General features: G+C 48.0%; 1 protein-coding gene across 4 annotated transcripts in view; it reads right to left on the bottom strand.

Annotated features, from left to right (window-relative positions):
* SUGP2 (SURP and G patch domain containing 2) overlaps window positions 1-18646 on the bottom strand; it is a 29579-nt gene that overhangs the window by 10224 nt on the left and 709 nt on the right. For 3 of the 4 annotated variants that reach the window (XR_825885.1, XM_010847269.1, XM_010847270.1), the window contains exons 2-6: window positions 17261-17389; window positions 11974-13581; window positions 9344-9464; window positions 4225-4712; window positions 3096-3207 (exon numbers count right to left, since the gene is read on the bottom strand). Coding sequence is in view for 3 of the 4 variants with exons in the window: in XM_010847269.1 (XP_010845571.1) it covers window positions 3096-3207; window positions 4225-4712; window positions 9344-9464; window positions 11974-13581; window positions 17261-17378 (2447 nt within the window). In the remaining variant the exon portion in view is untranslated. Of the gene's footprint in view, window positions 1-3095; window positions 3208-4224; window positions 4713-9343; window positions 9465-11973; window positions 13582-17260; window positions 17390-18148; window positions 18521-18646 lie in introns of those variants that run through there. The other variant, XM_010847268.1, reaches the window with a different exon arrangement.

The following is an 18646-nucleotide window of genomic DNA, read 5'->3' as shown; positions in this document are numbered from 1 at the left end:
ATGAAAGTGAAAAATGAAAGTGAAGTCGCTCAGTCGTGTCTGACTCTTCGTGACCCCATGGACTGCAGCCCACCAGGCTCCTCCGTCCATGGGATTTTCCAGGCAAGAGTACTGGAGTGGGGTGCTATCGCCTTCTCCGCCTCTGTCCACAGGATTCTCCAAACAAGAATCCTGGAGTGGGCCGCCATTTCCCTCTCCAGAGGATCTTCCTGACTCAGGGATCAAACTCAGGTCTCCAGCACTGCACACAGATTCTTTACTGGCTGAGCCACCAGGTATGCATGCAGAAACCTAAGTATGCAAGAATATCTAGGAGCACCCCCGGAACAAGGTCAGTAAGAGGCCCAGCTTCATCGCATATTACAAGGTGTGTAAAGCCTCTACAGCTAAAACAGTATGATACTGGTCTATGGACAGACAGATCAAGAGAAAGACCAGAAACACAGTATCTGATGAAGGTGGAAAAAGAACAACCTTTTCAACAAATGGTGTTGGGACAACTAGGCAGCTTTTTAGAAAAATATTTAAATTGGTTCTATGCTACAGGAAATATTTTTAATTGTATTTTTTTCACCCATAATCAAAACTTTATTGAAAAACTGACATCAAAATAGGAGAGCGAGTTGTATACCTTACAAAATGAAGCGTAATTAGTTAACCTAGGCAGATGAACTGGCATTACTGAACTGATAAGGCTTCCTGTGAGAGAACACAAGCTCAGGAGGCTGTGTGGATCACCAGTGCTGCTTTTCCAAATGAACACCCTTCTAGGAATCTGGTCTTTCCTCCTGTGGGCTGACACAACACCACGGAACCACTTATGCAAAGCGCCAGTAATCCTGTAGCTACCTGGACTTTTTACATCCATGAAGTAAGAATTTGGACTTTGAACAAGCTGTTTCTTTTATTGTTTCTTCTTTTCCAAGGAAGGATGCGATAAAATTCCTGCCAAAGACAGGCTGATCCCTTTGCAAGTCCAGCCCGTGCAGCTCTCTTAATTGTACTCCTTTCTTTCCAAGACGTATTTATTTATTTTTGTTGTGCTGGGTCTTTGTTGCTGTGTGCAGGCTTCTCTAGCTGCGTCAAGCAGGGGCTACTCTTCCGAGATGGGTGGGCTTCTCATCGGTGGCCTCTCTTGCTTCAGAGCACAGGCTCTGGGGTGCTTGGGTTCCAGTGGCTTCGGTGCAGGGGATGCGGAATCTTCCGGGGCCAGGCACTGCACCTGTGTCCCCTGTGCTGGCAGGCACACTCCCAAGCCCCTGGGCCGCCAGGGAAGCCCTCTTAATTGTATTCTTAAGCTGACCCATAACTCAAGCACACTGGGAGCCAGGTGAGATGTGGCTGCATGGGGAGGGCAACACAACAGACTGGAGAGCGAGGACACAGGTGGGACAGGCGGAGGGACATCTGGACATGTTGTGAAGGGAAATGGCATGGGACAAAAGCCCCTGTTACATACAGAAACCTACGTGTGCTGGAAGAACTGAGAGAGAAATACACACACACATGCTACAGATAAATGAAAATGGCTTCTTATTATTGATGGATGGGGGGAATGAGACTTCTCTGAGTCTACCTCTTGTAATTTTTACTTTAGAGCCATACAAATTCTGTACTTACTTTAAAAATTAAATTAAAAAGGATAAGAAAAAAAACCTCCAAACAGATTCTCAGCAGAAACAAATGAACTTGACTGTGTCAAAATGAGGACATAACCACAAACACAAAATGAATTAACTGAAGCAACCACTGAACACATTACAGGTGTGACTCTTCTAAGGGAAGAAACACAGTCATCTCGCCTCCTACTAGATAGGTGGGTGTTGGATGCAGTCATTTTCAACTATCCTACGAGCACTGGGGGCGAGAATGCATCACCCCACTGAGGCTGCTGGAGTTTTCCGGCTCTCTCTGCAGGGCACAAAGCAGACAGCATCTTCTGAGGAACACTGCTCAGAAAAGGCTGCCACAGAGACTGAGGAATGACACCAAGCCCTGCCAGTGCCAAGTAAGCAGGACAATGCAGAGTTCTCTTTCTGCATTGGGAGAAAAAAGAAAACTGCTGCAATGCTCCCACCTGCCCTTCACTGAGTTGCCCCCTTTGCCTGGCCCTGCCAGTGTGAGGTCCTGCATGCAGTGGCAGCCCAGCTCTAAGACCTGTCAGGCCCAGCAGCCCCAAGGCCTGTAAAAGGCAGTACTAGGCTGAGTACCTGCAAGGCCACCAATGCTCCATGTGGCTGGTCTGAGTCTCACAGGAAGCAAGAGGTACCCAGTGCAGGAGACCTACTCAACGTCCAAATCTGCTATAAGAGCTTAGACGCACTGACTCCCAGAAATGTTCCAGGAAACGTAAAATTTTTAACCGTATCCTTAAGTAAAGGCACAACTCTCCAGCACGTTGGGAACAGGGCAAGGGTCCAGAAGCCCTAGCTGGCTATAGGATGCAATCCAGACAGCATGGGAATCCCACCCACTCCAAGCGAGCTCAGCCACGTTAAGGCTCAGTACTGAGAACACACGGCCCTCAGGCGGCCTCCCCTTCAGGAGAATTGGCGCCCTGCAGAAGAGCGGGCTCTCTGGCCTCTGGGCTATGGAATGTTGAACATTTACCCCACTTAAGAATGCACAAGGGTGCCAAGCCGCTACTACGTGGGAGTGCTTGCTGCTCACACCGGGACCAAACTCCATCACCATGCTACACGAGCAGCACACTCTCACCTCGCCCAGAGCTGCCAGCACCAGCAGGGATGGTGCCCTCCTCCTCAGGCTCACGGGTGAGCACACACTCTCCTCTCTGCCTCTGCAAAGGTTCTGGGGAACCTTCACGTCCTTCTGCCAGGGCGTTCTCTCCCCCTTCCCCTGACCAACACCCCCCACTGAGCCTTTGGATCCAGCTTAAACTTCCCTCTGGGGGTGGCTTTTCCTGACGCCCCAGACGAGGGCAGGTCTCCAACAACCCCAGACAGATGCTTCTCCTGAAAAGCCCTGAGCTCAGTGGAAGAGAAGTCATAATCTATCCTGGAGGCGACCCTCTATGGGCTCTCAGGACCACTCATGAGGTGACCATAAATCAAAGGGGTGTGATGGGTACGTACCAAAGGTCAGGGTTGTCAATGCTGTTTTCTATGCTGAACTGTTCAATCTCTGGTCCCACCTGAGCAACAAATTTGGCCAGTTTCTCTGCAGTCTCCATTGTCTTCGTATCAACTACAAAATAAAGCAACTGTCATGTACTGGTTCTGAGCTGCCAATTTCCACGTGAACATCATGGGGTTGTGGAGACTGATTACAACGACGGCCCGTCACTGTGGTCTTACCCTTTGCCACATGCCTCTGCCGCTCTGTCAGGCAGAGGTGGGCTCTCCTTTCTCCCCTTGAACTGGGGCTGGCCCTGGGACTCGTTCTGACTGAGAATGTGACAGAAACGTGGAGCCTGGGCCTGAGGCACCTCAAGCACCTCCTCTGCGTCTCCTGGATACCCAATCCAACCATCAGGCTTACTGCTGGGGGGCGACAGGCATGTAGCCCACAAGCTCCATCTCCTCAGCCAACAGTCCCTGACTACTGGCCACTGCCTGCAGCTAGCAGGCCCAGCCTAGCCGACTTGGAACAATACTCGATGCTTTCTGTTACATAGCAATAACTAGAAAAATGTTTTTCCCTCTACATTCCCATCTAGTGCTGAGGGGAAGCACTGGCCATAGGGCAGCCCTGTTGTGGAAGGTGAAGGCAATGCTTGGCAGAAACAGAAGAAACTGCAAGTCACTCTAAAGAAGGAAACGAGAGAGCTTAGCAGGGAAGAGGAAATAGAACGAGAACCAGGGCAGCCCTATGAGAAGCACAAGGGGCAAGAATATAGAGAACTGGATCAAGGAGCTCAACGCCCCAAGCACGGGCACGTGGCACACCCTGCTGGCCAGAAGGTGAACTGTGTGGGGAAGCACAGACTCGGCAGGCGGCACGCATGCACGCGTGCTGGATCCACGCTTGCTGGATCCACGCTCAGGAGAGGAGGGGGCAGCAGGACTCCAGGGCCAGCCCCCTGGGGAGGCAAGAGAAGCGTGCCTCGGCGTGTGTCATCCGGGCCGGGTCCCTTTGCTGCCGTTTGCTGCCTGGCCCCGCCCCGCCCAGCCCACGAAAGCTGCCTGCCTCTGCAGAGACCCCTGGAGATGGATCAGAGCTAGGGCTGGGGCCCAGAGGACAGAGACAGGGGTGAGCACTCACCATCAATAGATGGGCAGGGAGAAGAGGTCTGAGGGGCTTCGGAGACATCCAAGCCTCCTGGCTTGGGGGATGGGCCTGAGGCTTCAGGGCTGGGGTCCCGAGGTGAGGGTCCGGCCAGCTCTGGGGGGCAGTCCTTGGCAGCATCACTTCTGTCTGGCTGGGGCGACTTGCCCTGCAGGGAGCCCGGAGCCTGCCGGCCATGGTGTTTCAGCCTGGTGCCTGAGGAGAGTAGGGTCTGGGTCCCGGTAGTGGCTCTCCTCACTTTCCAGCCCCGGAGCCCTTGAGCTCGAAGATGCCCCCGCCGCCGCCCTGGTAGGAGCCTCCTCTTGAGGCTCCGGACCGCCCGGGCGTACAGCATAGCCCGGACCGCACACTCTGCTGCCGTTGGCTTCTGATCTGCTCCTGGCAAGGTCTGGCTCATCCGCTGCATTTCTGCCAGCTTCAGCTTGTAATATTTATACTCCAGACTACTGTCATCAGACAAAAACCTATGTAACAAAACAGGAACAGCAGAACATTTGTGAACATACCAGCACAACCAAATTGCTGCTGTAAATACACTTCTGCAAACCCTTTCTACTTGGTGGCCTCCTTGCTGATGGAGAGGCTCTGCCCAGCTCTACCAAGGACGCAGCGCTGGGCCCCGGCCATGTGTCCTGCTCAGAGTGACCACAGGGTGATTAGGAGCTTTGATGGAGCACTGGTTGATTCCTACTCGATTTCAGCACCGTGAAGGAGCTCACAGCTCCTGGCGGCCTCACATGGAAGCCCTCTGCTGCCAGGGAATGGCAGGGATTGCTCCCAGACACTGCTTTCAGGAGGTGAAACCCTTCAAACGGTGGACACTCAGCGACCTTTTAATTACATCATTAAGGACAGCATGCCATTGATGTGAAATCATGTGCCAGAGTCAGAAGGAGAAGAGTACAGAAAAGAGGAGTCTGAGTTACACGTACTGACATTACATGTACTAGCACAGAAAGAGATCCGTGATGCAGCCCATGGAGAGCAAGCTACAGAAATCCAACATTGAAACATCCCCTATGAAACTGCCTTTGTGTACATAACACCCACGCATATTTGTTTTTCACACAGGTTGAAAGAATCAAAAGTAAACATAAGAATTTGCTCTAAGAAGTGGGTGAGAAAGGGGAATGGAGGGGTCTTTCACATTATTTACTTTGCAGCCCATTTCATTAGCACTTTCTTTCATCTCTATTAACCCTTCCTTCCTAGTCTGGGCTTTTTTCACCGTTTTTTCTTTGCCTCATGAATTGAATGGTTTCACCGTTTTTTCTTTGCCTCATGAATTGAATGGTTATCTTCACTCTTCATTTCTGATAAACACATGCAAGGTTGTACCTTCCCCCAACCTGCTACTTCCTTCTGAAGAGTTTCTAATTTCAACTCTAATTCTCTTTCATACGGAAAGTTATTAGAAGCCAGTTTTATTTAGGCTGTTGCTTTATGCATGGCACAATGTGGCCAACATGATTTTCCTTTCCTGGGATGGTCTGTGACTTTCCCCATGACCTCATTCATACCATGGTTTTTGTGAACGTTCAACTTCAGTTTGTGTTAAAGAGTAAGTAGCGTCTGGTGAGTATGGCAGTATTTCACGAGGCTTTTGGACTGTCTGCTATTGAGACCACGTATTAGATAAGGTTCCCCATTGCCAGACTGGCCATGAGGTGGCAGTGCACAGCAGGATGCTGGCAGCTCTGTGTGATGTGGCGTGTCCCTGGCGGGCGGCTCTGTATGGAGCTCCTGCCGACGCTCACTACACAGTCAAGGTCTGGCTGGATCTGGGGGAACAGGCTGTGCTGGCTCCCCTGCTGCCCGAGACACTCTGCCAGGCGGCAGCAGCATCCTGTAAGACTGCACCCTAACCAGCCTAGGTTCCCACAGGAGGGAAGGCGGACCAACAGGGATGCGCCAGCTCTCAAGTCAAATGTAGCCCCCATTCACGGCAGAAAGTGGAGTAAATGCCAGGTGACCAGATCCCCACCACAGGAGTCCCTTTTCTGAGGTTGATTCTGATGCCAAGTGCAGGTTCAACACATCAGTCACAAGCCCACTTCCCCCAGCTCTAGCGGAGCATAACATCAAAAGCACAGTGTACTCCTGAGCTAGCCTGCCAGGTTCAAATCCCAGTGCAGTCACTCACTAGCTGTGAGATTTACTGAGTCTTTCTGTGCCTCAGTTTCTCCATCTATAAGATGGGATGCGTGATAACGATAAGTTATTTCACCATGTTGCCGTGAGGCTTGAATTATACACTTTTCGTTATGAAGAAAATGCTTTGGGAAATTCCCTGGTGGGCCAGTGGTTTGGACTTGGTGCTTTCACTGCCAGGACCTGGGTTCGATCCCTGGTTGGGGAATTAATATCTCACAAGACGCACAGCTCAGACATTTAAAAAAAAAAAAAAGACAACATCGGTGTGTCATCTCTAGGGATATAACAGTTAACTGTTAAAAGTAGCTTAAAGAACTAAAAGTGACTGTCTCTAAGGAGCAAACTCAGGGACGTCTCTGGCAGACCAGTGGTTAAGACTCCAATCATCTACTGTAGGAGGGGCATGGGTTTGATTCCTGGTTGGGGAATGATCCCACAGGCTGCACTGGCATGGCCAAAAAAAAAAAAAAAAGAGTGGAACTGGCATGAGAATGGACCATGGCAGAAACATTTTGCCTTTTGTTATAACGTTGATTTTTTTGGTAAATCACATACAAATACCACTTTGACTTAAGAATTTAAACCTAAGTTTGCTTTTTTTTTTTTTAACACTGTTTCTTTGCACACTCTTTCTTCTTACAGGCTCTGGGTAACTCTGAAGGAGTTCACAGGTGATCAAATCTCTGAGTCAGCTCCCTAATCTGCTCCTCATTCAGGTTGGCTGCTCCTCAGCCAACCACTGAGATTATTTCAACAATCACATTCTTCAATTCCAAGATCCTCAACTGGCTATTTTCCATAATAAGCAGTTCCTATTTCATAGATATAATATACTATTGTCCATCTAAGACTATTAATCACATATGTATTTTTAGACAATCTTCTTTTTCTTACAGTAACTCTTGTCTTAGGTGTCAGATCTGTTGAGTTTGGTGATTCTCTTTCATGATGCCAATTTTCCTCAAATACATGCTTACTTTTGATTTGCAGGCCCGCCCACCACCACCACACATACCCCCAAGCCTGGCTCTGATTCTGTCCACCACCCCCGGCTGTCAGTGACCGGGAGCCTGGGGGGAGTGTGCAGCAGTCACGAGGCAGGGACACATGCTCCCAGTCCTCTCAGCGTCCCCCTTCCCTCCAGCCCAGTGACCTCGACAATCCCCTGGAAACTGCCCGGGTCTCTCAGGTCTACATGACATCCTACCCAGAGGAACTGGTCCCTGCTTTCCTCTGTCAGTCTGAGGCTACCCAGCCTCCTTCCTTCAGCATAAGCACTGGCTGAGACCACAGCACCTGAGTGTGACTCTCAGCTCTGTCGGTTACTAGCTGTGTATCCTCCAGGCAAGAGGCCTCTTTAAGCCTCAAGTTTTCTGTCTGTCTGTAAAGATGACAACATATCTACTTCAAGAGGTTGTTTATGAGGGTTTGGCCAGCTAGTACTTCAATCAGTAAAGTGCTTAGAATGGTACCAAGTGCACAAAAAGCAAAAGATTTGCTAAATGAAAAGCATTCAATAAGTGATACTGGGGCAATTAGGCTATTGGGTTTTTTTTTAACTTTTAAGTTATATGCCTTATTCAACATATGAACATGACCTCGGTGAATTCAAGAATCCTGTCAAAATAAAAACATAACAATTTCTAACTCTCCTCCCGGCAATCATACTGGTTACCACCAAAGCTCTGGCACCGTTACACAGAAATTTTTACCTTTCAAGCATCTTTAATAATTACATCAGCAAGAACAGAAAATTCAGGGATTTCCCTGCTGGTCCAAATTCACCTACGAATGCAGCAGACACGGGTTTGATCCCTGGTTGGGAAAGATTCCACATGCCATGCGGCATTAGGCCTATGGGCCACACCTCCTGAGCCCACATACTGCAACTGCTGAAGCCCATGCACCGAGAGCCCATGCTCTGCAACGGAAGTCACACCAATGGAAAACCCGAGCCCTGCAACGAAGGGCCATCCCCGCTCACCACGACTAGAGAAGGCCTGCACACAGCAATAGACACCCAGTGTAGCCAAAAATAAATAAATTTTAAAAAATGAATCTACCGTACTATACAGGGGACACAGGTTCAATAGTTGGTTGGAGAACGAAGATCCCACATGCCGCAGAGAACTAAGCCCACACACAACTACTGAGCCTATATGCCACAACTGGAGTCCACGTGCCTCAAAGACCCCACAGGACGCAACTAAGACTTGACTCAGTCAAGTAAATACATAATTTTTTAAAATTTAAAAAATAAGGGAAGGGCATGTTATTTAAAAAACAAAAAATCTAAAAATCCAACAGAGAGGAATGGCTAAATAAACTGATCATCTATTTTTCAGACCAGTAAACACAGCCATCTGAAATGTCTTCAAAAAGCAGGAAACATGAGCACTTTCCTGTGTAAAAGGAGTTGGGTATATCACAGCATAATTACAACTGCGTGAGAAACCAGAGAGCCTCCAATGAGCAGAAAGACTGCTAACAAATACTCCCAGATGCCAGTGAGTGCCAGTAAGAGCACAGGTGGCTTCACCCAACTTTCTATTCTTCTTCTCCTTTTCTAATAAGCAAATGCTGTATTAATATTTATGGCAGAAACTTTAATTTTAAAAAATTGTTCTATTCAAGCGAAAAGGCAATAAGACAAAAGGAAGACAGTTGAACAGAGAGTAGCAATAAGTCACAAACAACTGCCGTGACGTATGCCTCATCTTACACTCATTCTTTGCACGTGTCTCTCACCTCATCCTCAAATCAGCACAGACAAGGAGTCTGAACCCATATGAACCTGACCCACCCTCATACTCTTCCTACTGACACACACCAAAGCTCAAAATAAACACTTCACTTTCTTCTCTGGACACCATCAGAGCAACAGAAACACTGCCCTGTACTTTACAGGAGGGATTCAGAAGAGCACCATTTAGAGACCTACCAGTAAGCAGGGTCCTCCTTGAGAAGAGCTCTCTCTTTGGGAGACAGGCTGCCTCCAATGACACGTGCGACCAGCTGGTCAATGATGTCCACCACCTTGTGATCTGCTCGCTGGGGGACCTCTGGAACACACAGAAGGTCTTCTCTGAGAAACACACTGGACCACATGGGGCCTGGGAAGATCAGGATAGAGCCTAAGATGGAGCCTAAGCAGGCACCAGCAACTGAAATCTTCCTTCACAAGAGACCAGCATTGAAGAGGGAAAGGGCCTGTTATTCTACAAACCAATATACAAAATATCCTCTCAAAGGCTATAGTAGCATAATCAATAGGAGAGAAACAGTCGCAAACTTAGTGACTGTACAGAGCAATATTCTATAGAAGGAAATAGTATGTAGCAACTCTTTATCACTTTTTGCATACAGCTTAACTTGTTCACAATATTAAGGAGAAAAGAGAAAGATATAAAATGTAGCTAGGTATAAAATAATGTAAAAAGTATATCTAAACTGTAATTTGCAATATGAAGAAAGAAGAAGAGGTACAAATAAATAGACACACAGAAAAAAAGATTAGACAGGAATATACCAGAAAGTTAACAAAGGTTATCTATGGGTGGTAGATTTAGCAGGGATTTCACTTTTCTGTGTGTTTTACCTATAAAAAATAAACACATGTGATGTATAATCAGAAAACATATATAAGCTCACAAAGAAAAATTGTCCAATTAAAAAAGTTAATATTAAAAAACGTCAATACTTCCAAGACAGGTGTTCACAGAAAGCATCTGTTGAATGGTTGAAAAAAAACATTTTTTTAAGTGTGAAGTTCCTTTGATATTTGCTAGTTTTAATAGCGCAGATGGTCTATCTGTTCATTCATTCAATAAAAATCAGCCCTGATCTGGAGAGGTTTTCCAGTTTGTTGTGGCATGGTATCGACATTCTCAACATTAGTCTGAGTTCTTAACACAGAACACGTCAATCCTTCAACTGTCATTTCATTTCCCCTCTGAAATTACTTTCTTTTTTTGTTGTTGGCTCTCACTTTATAGAACTGCTAGTTTTACATGATTTTACAAAAACAGTAAGAGCTTCAAAGTCAGAGGCTTTCAAAGACAATGAAATTCGTGCATCACTGCAACCAACTCTAGAGAAGATGACCACAGGTAAGGGCCAGAAAGTGGATCTTACCTTTGGCCCAGCAATCTTTCTGTGGATATCTCCTTTCAAGGAGGATTCACATTTTTTTTTTAATGAAAATAATAGTAAGCAGCAAGAAATTCAACCAAAGATATCATCCCAGCATTTCTAACAGTAATGGAAGTAGTGGCAGCCTGTGCCCCATAAGATGTGGAACTGGCGCCATCTACCTGATGACTAGACAAGGAGCCAACGCTTGGCAGATGCCAATTTCACAGGGACCCAGCTCTGCTCAGGCTCAGAAGCCTTTAATAAAAGGCACTATGACTCCAACATCAAGGGAGATGCAGCAAATGCTGCAGAAACACAGCAAAGAGCCCTTGATAATCCTGTAGAGGAGCAGACTGCAGTGTTCTCAGTACAGCAAGATGGCAGCTCCAGGCACGCGTGCACAGCAGCACAACCAGGGGGTGGTCGCGGGCAACTTTAGGTTGTGGGGGACTTTTTCGTTCCTCTCAGTATCACTGTTACACAGACTTTCCACCCCACTATCTCGGGGGATGTGAGGAAGAGTTCCCACTTCAGCCCTGAGCTCACTTCTGCAAGGCTCCCTCTCTGGCAGTAGGTGTGGCTGCCCATCCCTAGAGGGACCTGTCCAGTGCCCGTGGCAGTCAGGGCTCCACAAGGGTGAAGACTTGAGGAGATTCAGGGACAAATGCAACTTACCAACTTGACTGGAGCAATGGAAGCCAAGAACTGTATCAGAGGAAAAAGGGACTTCCTCAACGGCCACTATGTGTGCTCATGACTTCTGGGCTTTCTGGGCTGTGAAAACATCCATCCTGGGAGTGCAGGGGGAGGGAAAGGGACACTACACAGCCAGTCACTTCTATTTCTATTACCTTCTTCTTTGTCTTTCCCCTCCCCAGTAAGCCAACTCGTTAACTGCAGGTTACCAGGTATACTGAAGTGATCTCTCAACCTCTAGCTAGTCTAGAAAAGTGAGCAGGTGAAAAGGTGCCTCCACCACCTAGCCCTCAGAACAGTTCAGAAATAACCTTCTTGACTCCCCATGCTGGGCTGGGGCCTCTCCTATATCCCCTTAATCCCAGCACAGGAGGGGCTGGGTTTGTGATTTCTTCCCCTCGGAAGCCTGGGGGATCCTTGGAGACTGTGGCCTGTATTTACTTTCAAGTAATAACTCGGGGCTGGGGGGTGGAGGGGCGGGGCAGAGAAGGGATACTTTTGGAACAAGGCTTCTTAACCTTGGCTGTAAGATGATACAAACAACCCAGATAATAAAGCAATACTTAAAGAATGAGTGGCAGGCACGTATGAATGAGTGGCAGTCACTGTGAGTTTTCTCCTAAAATTCTGATTTGTTTCCAACTGGCTAAAGAACTTCTATGTAAAAATATCAGAAAGTGAGAGACATCATAAAAAAGCAAACAAATCACAACAAACAGAAACTGCCGCTGCTGTCCTTACCATCACTCAGACCACTCGGCGCCTGGGCCTGAATTTCAGGTTTTGTAGAAGGAACAGCTTTCTCCTCATCTCGGGTCGGCTCGGATTCAGCTTTCTTCACCTGGAGTGGACACCCACTGCTGACCAGCCAGGCCTTCAGGTGATCGATGTACTCTCTCCCAAACAGAGTAGAGTCCTCGAAGTTTGGAAATGCGGCAGGAGATGGAGCTATATCTTGGAGGCCAACAGCTTCCAGGATTTTCTCTTGCCGGAAGGAAGAGGCCAAGGAGAATGTCTGTCCCAGAAGAGCTAAAGACTTCCGGCAGAGAGAATTGGTGGTCTCTAGGGCAATAGCCAAGTCCAGGGGGTTAGTGAGGGTCTTCATCTTCACACTCAGCTCGTAGGCATTGCAGGCCATGAGCAGGGGCGTGACACTCTTCAGCAGCCGGTCTTGTAGTCTCATTATGTATTTATCAAAGGGCTTTATGATTTCAAAAAAGCAATTTTTGGTCTTCACAGCACCTTTGTCTAAAAGCATGTTTAAAAACTCATTATCAACTCTGGGTGTTTTCAAAGCGGAGTGCTTTAAAAATTTGATAGTAAAAAAGCAAAAATCTCTGTGCTCTGGTTTTAAGGAGCATTTGAATGAGGCAAGCATTTTAGCACAGGTTTCTGTTTCAAGTTCAAAGAGAGTCTGGAAAAGTTGGGAAAATTTAACATCATCTTTTATGGTGTGGAATCCTGCCCACTTTATTATTTCTATCCCAAATCTCGAGAAGACATCTGACTTATCTATGATGTCGAAGCTCATCTTTCTCCTGGGAAGCCGGACATCCTTCAGATCAAGCCCCAGAGGGACTTTCCGGGTAGGGAACTGGACCTCTTCTGTCCCTGGGTTGGTCACCAGGGTCACATCAGGACTTGAGGTGGTTTTCTGGATTTGGTTAGTGCCCTGAGTTTTGGGAGTGATACGACTCATAGTGGGTACCTTTTTCGTGCTCACGTTTCTCAGCATGACAAGTTTCCCAACCCCCACCTTAGAAGTGAGCAGGCCTTGAGTCTCCCCCTTTCCCAAGACAGCACCCTCCTGGTCGGCAAGGTTTAGGCCTCGGCCTCTGCCCTGGGCTTGGCTGCTGCCCCTGAGCACAGAGTCTGCCTCCCCTGGACGGTCCCCGTCATAATCATGACTCTCTTTCTCCAAGCACTCTTTCTCAATCAGCCTGGAGGAGCCAAAGTTCCCCAGTAATGCAGAAGGGCCAAAACTATACTCCTGTGACCAAGAGGATTCTTGAGAAACTGAGTGGGCAAAGTCTTGTTCCCAAGAGCCATGGAGTGCAAATTTCCAGTCCTGAGAACGGAAATGTCCCAGTTTCCGGTGGCCAAAGACCTGGTCTCGGGAGTTAGGGTGGGAAAATTCCAGATCCCGACCACATTCTTTGCGAAAGTAGCTGTCTTCACTTACAGAAGGGTTGTTTGACCTGAAGGAAGGTCCTGGAAATATATCACCTCTCAGGCCTTCTCTCCCAGTGTCTCGAGGATGAGTTACAGATGTACCCAGAGTGTACCTGCTGTCACTGTGAATGTCATCAAACATATCTGCTCTGGCTCTTGGGACTGTCCTTAGAAGATCTGAAATAAACAATCCAAAAAGAAACACAAAGGTACGTGTCAGACCAGAGGCTGCAAGTGGGTGATCTGCAGACCACCAGCAGGGTGCTTTCCCAGTCAGAGTGCATTTTAGAAACTCACATGGAAAATATGTGTGGTTTCACTTAAAAACCTAGGTTTCTACTTATGCAAACAGAAGAGCTCTGAGTACTGGGCCTATCTGGCCTGACGACAGTCCATGGAGGCTAGGCAGCAGTGCTGCTCACTCATCCAGATCTTTTGCCCTACCTCTGTTTTACAAGGCTTCCCTGGTGGCTCAGCTGGCAAAGAATCTGCCTGCAATGCAGGAGATCTGGGTTTGATCCCTGGGTTGGGAAGATCCCCTGGAGAAGGAACGGCTACCCACTTCAGTATTCTGGCCTGGAGAGTTCCATGGGGTGGCAGAGTTGGACACAACTAGCAACTTTCACTTTCACTTCACTTTCTGTTTTACAAGCCTTCTTTTAGACTCAGGGATGGGCATTTGGCTCCCAAATAACCTGGTCCTCTTTACTGTGACCAGAACGCTTGTGTATTTCTACTTCTATCACACAGCAGACAGGTTTTCTAGAGGCTGCCTGCCTCCCCTGCTTCCCCTGAGGAACTTCGGCCCACAGTGCCACTGAGGCGGGAGCTACATCTGACACTGCACCCACCACTGCTGGCCGGACCTTAGCTGAGCACCTGATCCAAAGGCGGCTGACAGGCTCCCCCAGAAAGGGTCGTTAAGCCAACCAATACCTGAAGAGAGACTGAGCAAACAAGAGGGAAGGCAGAAGTTAAACAGGCCATGGCAGCAGAAACCACAGTGGAAACTGAACAGTGCGTGCTTTTGTCCTCCACCGTGCAGAAATGAGAAAAATAGGAAACTATGTTTGCATGTGTTCACTCACGCATAAAGAAACTGAAAGGGGAATTCCCTGGCGGTCCAGTGGTTAGGACTCCACGCTTTCACTGCCAAGAACCTGGGTTAAGTCCCTGGTCAGGAAACTGAAATTCCATATGCAGCATGGCAGCCAAAAAGAAAGAAACTGTAAGAAGTCAAAAACAGAAGAGAACTACAGGCACACAGGGACAGAGGGCCTCAGGGGGACATCTGTACAGAGTACCTTTCTTACTTTCTGAACCAGAATCTATTACCTAGTCAAAAAGTCAATCGTAAAAGAGAGAGAAAGATGCCAGTAAGTAGTGACGGGTCAACAGGCCACAGGAAACAAGAGCTTTGAATAAATCCAAGTTTATCTGTCCAACAAGTACTTACTAAGCACCTACTGTATATGGGCACTGATCTAGGCCCTGAAGTTATAGCAGGGAAGACACAGCAAAGTCCCTACTTTCCTGGACTTTTCAGTTGAGGAAGCCAAATAATAAAAAATTCTTCAGGTGTAAGAAAATGCCAAACCGGCGGGAATGTGAAGAGGGAAAGCCATTTTTAAACAGGCTGGTCAGGTGAGCAGCTCTAACAACAATGTATCTGAGTAGCAGAGGCCTGGCGTGAGGGGTCAGAATGTGCAGTTATGGGGAAAGCCTACCAGGTAGAGGGAGTGTGAGGACTAAGCCCTGAGATGAGTACAGGACAAATGTGGTGAGAATGGAGAGGGAAGGAGGGACAAAGCGGTGCAGCACCTAGATTCTCCTGCACACTGAAGGCCCGGGGCATCCTGACTTAATTAACCAGGATGAGATGTGACCTGGGCATTAGGGCTTTTAAACAGCCCCCAAAGGATTCTAATGTGCAGCAAAATTGGTGAACTACTATGACAGGAGATGCAAACAGAAGTGGGTGCAAACCAGATCAAGCCAGGCCCTTGACAGGACTCCAGAGTTTACTATGAATGAGACAGAAAGCCATGGGGGGGTTGGAGCAAAAGGATGACCTCACTGGCTGCTGTGTGGGGAACAGACTGCAAGGGACAAGAGTGGAAGTTCCAGCAAGGAGTCCACCAAGATGATCCAGATACTGATGGTTTCCGATGGCCTGGTTACGGTGGGAGCATTAGAGGAAGAGCGGTGGCTGGATTCTGCCCAATAGGACCTAGTTTACAAGGCCTCAGAAAAATGCAGCAGACAGAGAAAGGCTGACCAATGCAGCTCTATGACACAGAGATGGTTCCAGAACCATCTAGTGTCCTACTGGGTTCACAGTCTCCCCCCTCCCCCAACCTTTCTTGAGGTAACTTAAGATATGTGTTAGTGTTTGAGTCTCTAGACAAGATAAACCAATTGAAATCTCCAAATATATATATATATATATACAGACATAGATATACATACATGTGTTTTTACGTACACACATACACGTATGTACATATGTACACACACATACATGTTTTTATATGTAAAAACACATGAAGTATTCAGGATTCATATATGGCTAAAAGAATTAAAGGCTGCACAAACCACCACAGATACAGTTACTTCCGAGGAATAAGGAAGCAGCAAAGAGGCTTTTTACATCCTATTCTTTTCTTTGGCCCCGCAGTGTGGCATGTGGGATCTCAGTTCCCCAACCAGGGATCAAACCCTGCCTTAGGAGAGTGGAGTCTTAACCACTGGATGGCCAGGGAAGTCCCGACATTCTGTTCTTAACTACTTAATCCTTCCAATCTTTTGTAACAGGAAAGGTTTTGTCTGCTGCTCATACCATTTTTGAAAACTCAGACTTTGGAGACAGCTTCCAAGCCTCCGTTTCTCTGGGTCCAAGCACATAATAAGTTATCCCCACCCCAAGCACTCAGACTCATCCAGCCAACACTGAGGAAGCCTTCTCTACAGCAAGCCTGGCTCAAGGGCTAGTGCAGCAGCACACAGTACAGGCCAAAGGAGGCCTGGAGGAGGCCAGCCCACAGCGGGGACCCAGTACACAGTGTAAATCAATCCAGGCCTACCAGGGCCTCCTGCGGGAAGACACCTGTGCACCAGGTCTTACTGAGGGAGTTCATCACACAGAGCTGAGACGAGGGATTCACAACACAGACAGGCACACAGTATCGGTGAAACAACAGGCCTAAGGCAGAGGATGAGAGCTAAGAGCCTCATGCACTGTGGGGTGGGGCCTCCAGGTTGTCCTGCCATTTACACTAGGACCATTTTTTATCCTGCTGACAGGATGCTTCAAAACTTTACAAAAGGAACGTTTTCAGGCAGGGCCTACATTCAGCAGCTCCACAAGGCTCCAAGGCCCTCCTGTCTTGCATACCAGTTACTTGGCTGCTCCTGCACTTATCTGAGGATGTAAAACCAAAATAGGGAGCCCCAGGAGCCTAAGCTTGGCCTTGGTCCCGCAAAGTTAGCATTAACAGATCTGTGGGGAGAGAAGATTTGAGGGAATGAAGCCAGGAACTGAAAGACATTTCACGAGGAGATTACTGCAATAATCCAGGTAAGACCTGATAAGAGCTCAAACCTGGGTAGTGATAGTGGGCATGGAGTCAGGCAATTTATTTAAGAACCCTTCTTTAGGTGGGGCAGGGTGCCTGGGGAGAAGCTCTGGATAATGACAATACCTCCTTCTACATAATGATTTAACAGGTGGACCAAGAGAAAATTTTATCTCCACTTAAGAAGGTAAAATCTGAGGAGTTGCAGGTTGGGCCCCAATTCTAAATACATGCTCCACCCACCCACCTCACTCCCCCCAAAACCACGTACTTTAATTTACCTTGGGCTTTAAACTGAAGAGTTTCACCTACAGCCTCACCACTGGGGTCCATATATCGGTTAGCTTTTTCCTGCAATACAGCATCAAAAGTCTCCTGTGCGATTCTCCTTGCTGCCATGTTTCTCTGACCTGTAATGAAAAGAGGGGGAAAAAGACACTAAGAGTGACAACTAATGCCCACAAAGCCTGATCTATTCCACTTAATCCTCAGAGTAACCAAGCAGTGATCCATAATCTGGCATGGCACTTCAGAAGAAGGCCGGTTTATTTTAAGGGGACCTCTGCCCACATAACCTCACAGGTGTGTGTTGGCTAAGAAAGAGTAAGACAATACTGTTGATCTTGGACAATCTATTTTGCTTCTCTGAGGCCATTTTCTCAGAATCCCTTAAAAGAAGCGCTGTAAAAGCAGCTCTGTCTCCCGGGGCTGCTGAAAGACTGTATGAAGCAACACACACGACAGGAGCTTAAACCTTTACAATGTTTAGGAAAGACATGATTTTTCCCATTTCCATTTTCCTATTTCACAGACATGGCGAAGACGCTCTGAGAGCTAACTTCCCGTCTGACAGAGGCATCTCAGCAAGTGAAGGGAGAAATCCCTGACTAGTGACAACGACCCACTGACAGAGCTTACTCTGTGCCGGCTCCTGTTGAAAGCGAGGGACTCCCACAACACTTCTTGCAACAACCCAATAAACAAGTGGGGCCTCTTATGAATGAAATTACACAGAAGTGCAGAAGGGAGGTTCAGGCTAAGTGACCCATTCAAGGTCAACCAGCCTGGGCTGGAACCTGGGAAACAGGGCATTGGTTGCGGGGACAAAGCCCTGAAGACTGATTAGAAAAAGACTAGAAGCTATATTGAGAAATCCAGTGGTGGCTTACCCAGCAAGATATTCCTTCCATCTAGAAGCCTCCAACCTCAAAACCCAAGCCTGCCCCTGCCTGACAGTCATTTCTTATGACCATTACCCCCTTTCCCTATCCTTCAGGCCTTTTCCCTGGCCCCCTTGTTCTCTGCTATAGAAGGGCAGGGTGTCCCGGCCAGGTGGTCCAGGATCAATTCAAGTGATCTAACCTCTCCGTGCCTCCGCTTCCCCATCTAAACCGGCAGCTCTTGGTAGGGGTTGCTGTGGGGACCGAACCAATTAAAAAAATGTCTAAAGAGGCGGGGGCGGCGCCCCCCCCGCCGTTATCACCCCACCAGAGGAGCCGCTCCCGGCTCAGGCTGAATGAATGAACGAACAAATGAACCCATTCAGGCACGGCCCGCCTCCTCCCGGCCTTTGAGGTCAAAGAAAAGGGGGCGCCGGGCCTCGAAGGCCGCAGATCGCCCCCCAGGCCGACCCGGCCGCGAAGCGTCCGCCGCGCAGTCCGAGGGCC

The sequence above is a fragment of the Bison bison genome, unplaced genomic scaffold, assembly GCF_000754665.1.
Source record: "Bison bison bison isolate TAMUID 2011002044 unplaced genomic scaffold, Bison_UMD1.0 scf7180017864248, whole genome shotgun sequence".
In the NCBI taxonomy this organism is placed as follows: Eukaryota; Metazoa; Chordata; class Mammalia; order Artiodactyla; family Bovidae; genus Bison; species Bison bison.
Note: the sequence above shows the minus strand (reverse complement) of the source record. Positions and strands in the feature narration are given on the sequence as shown.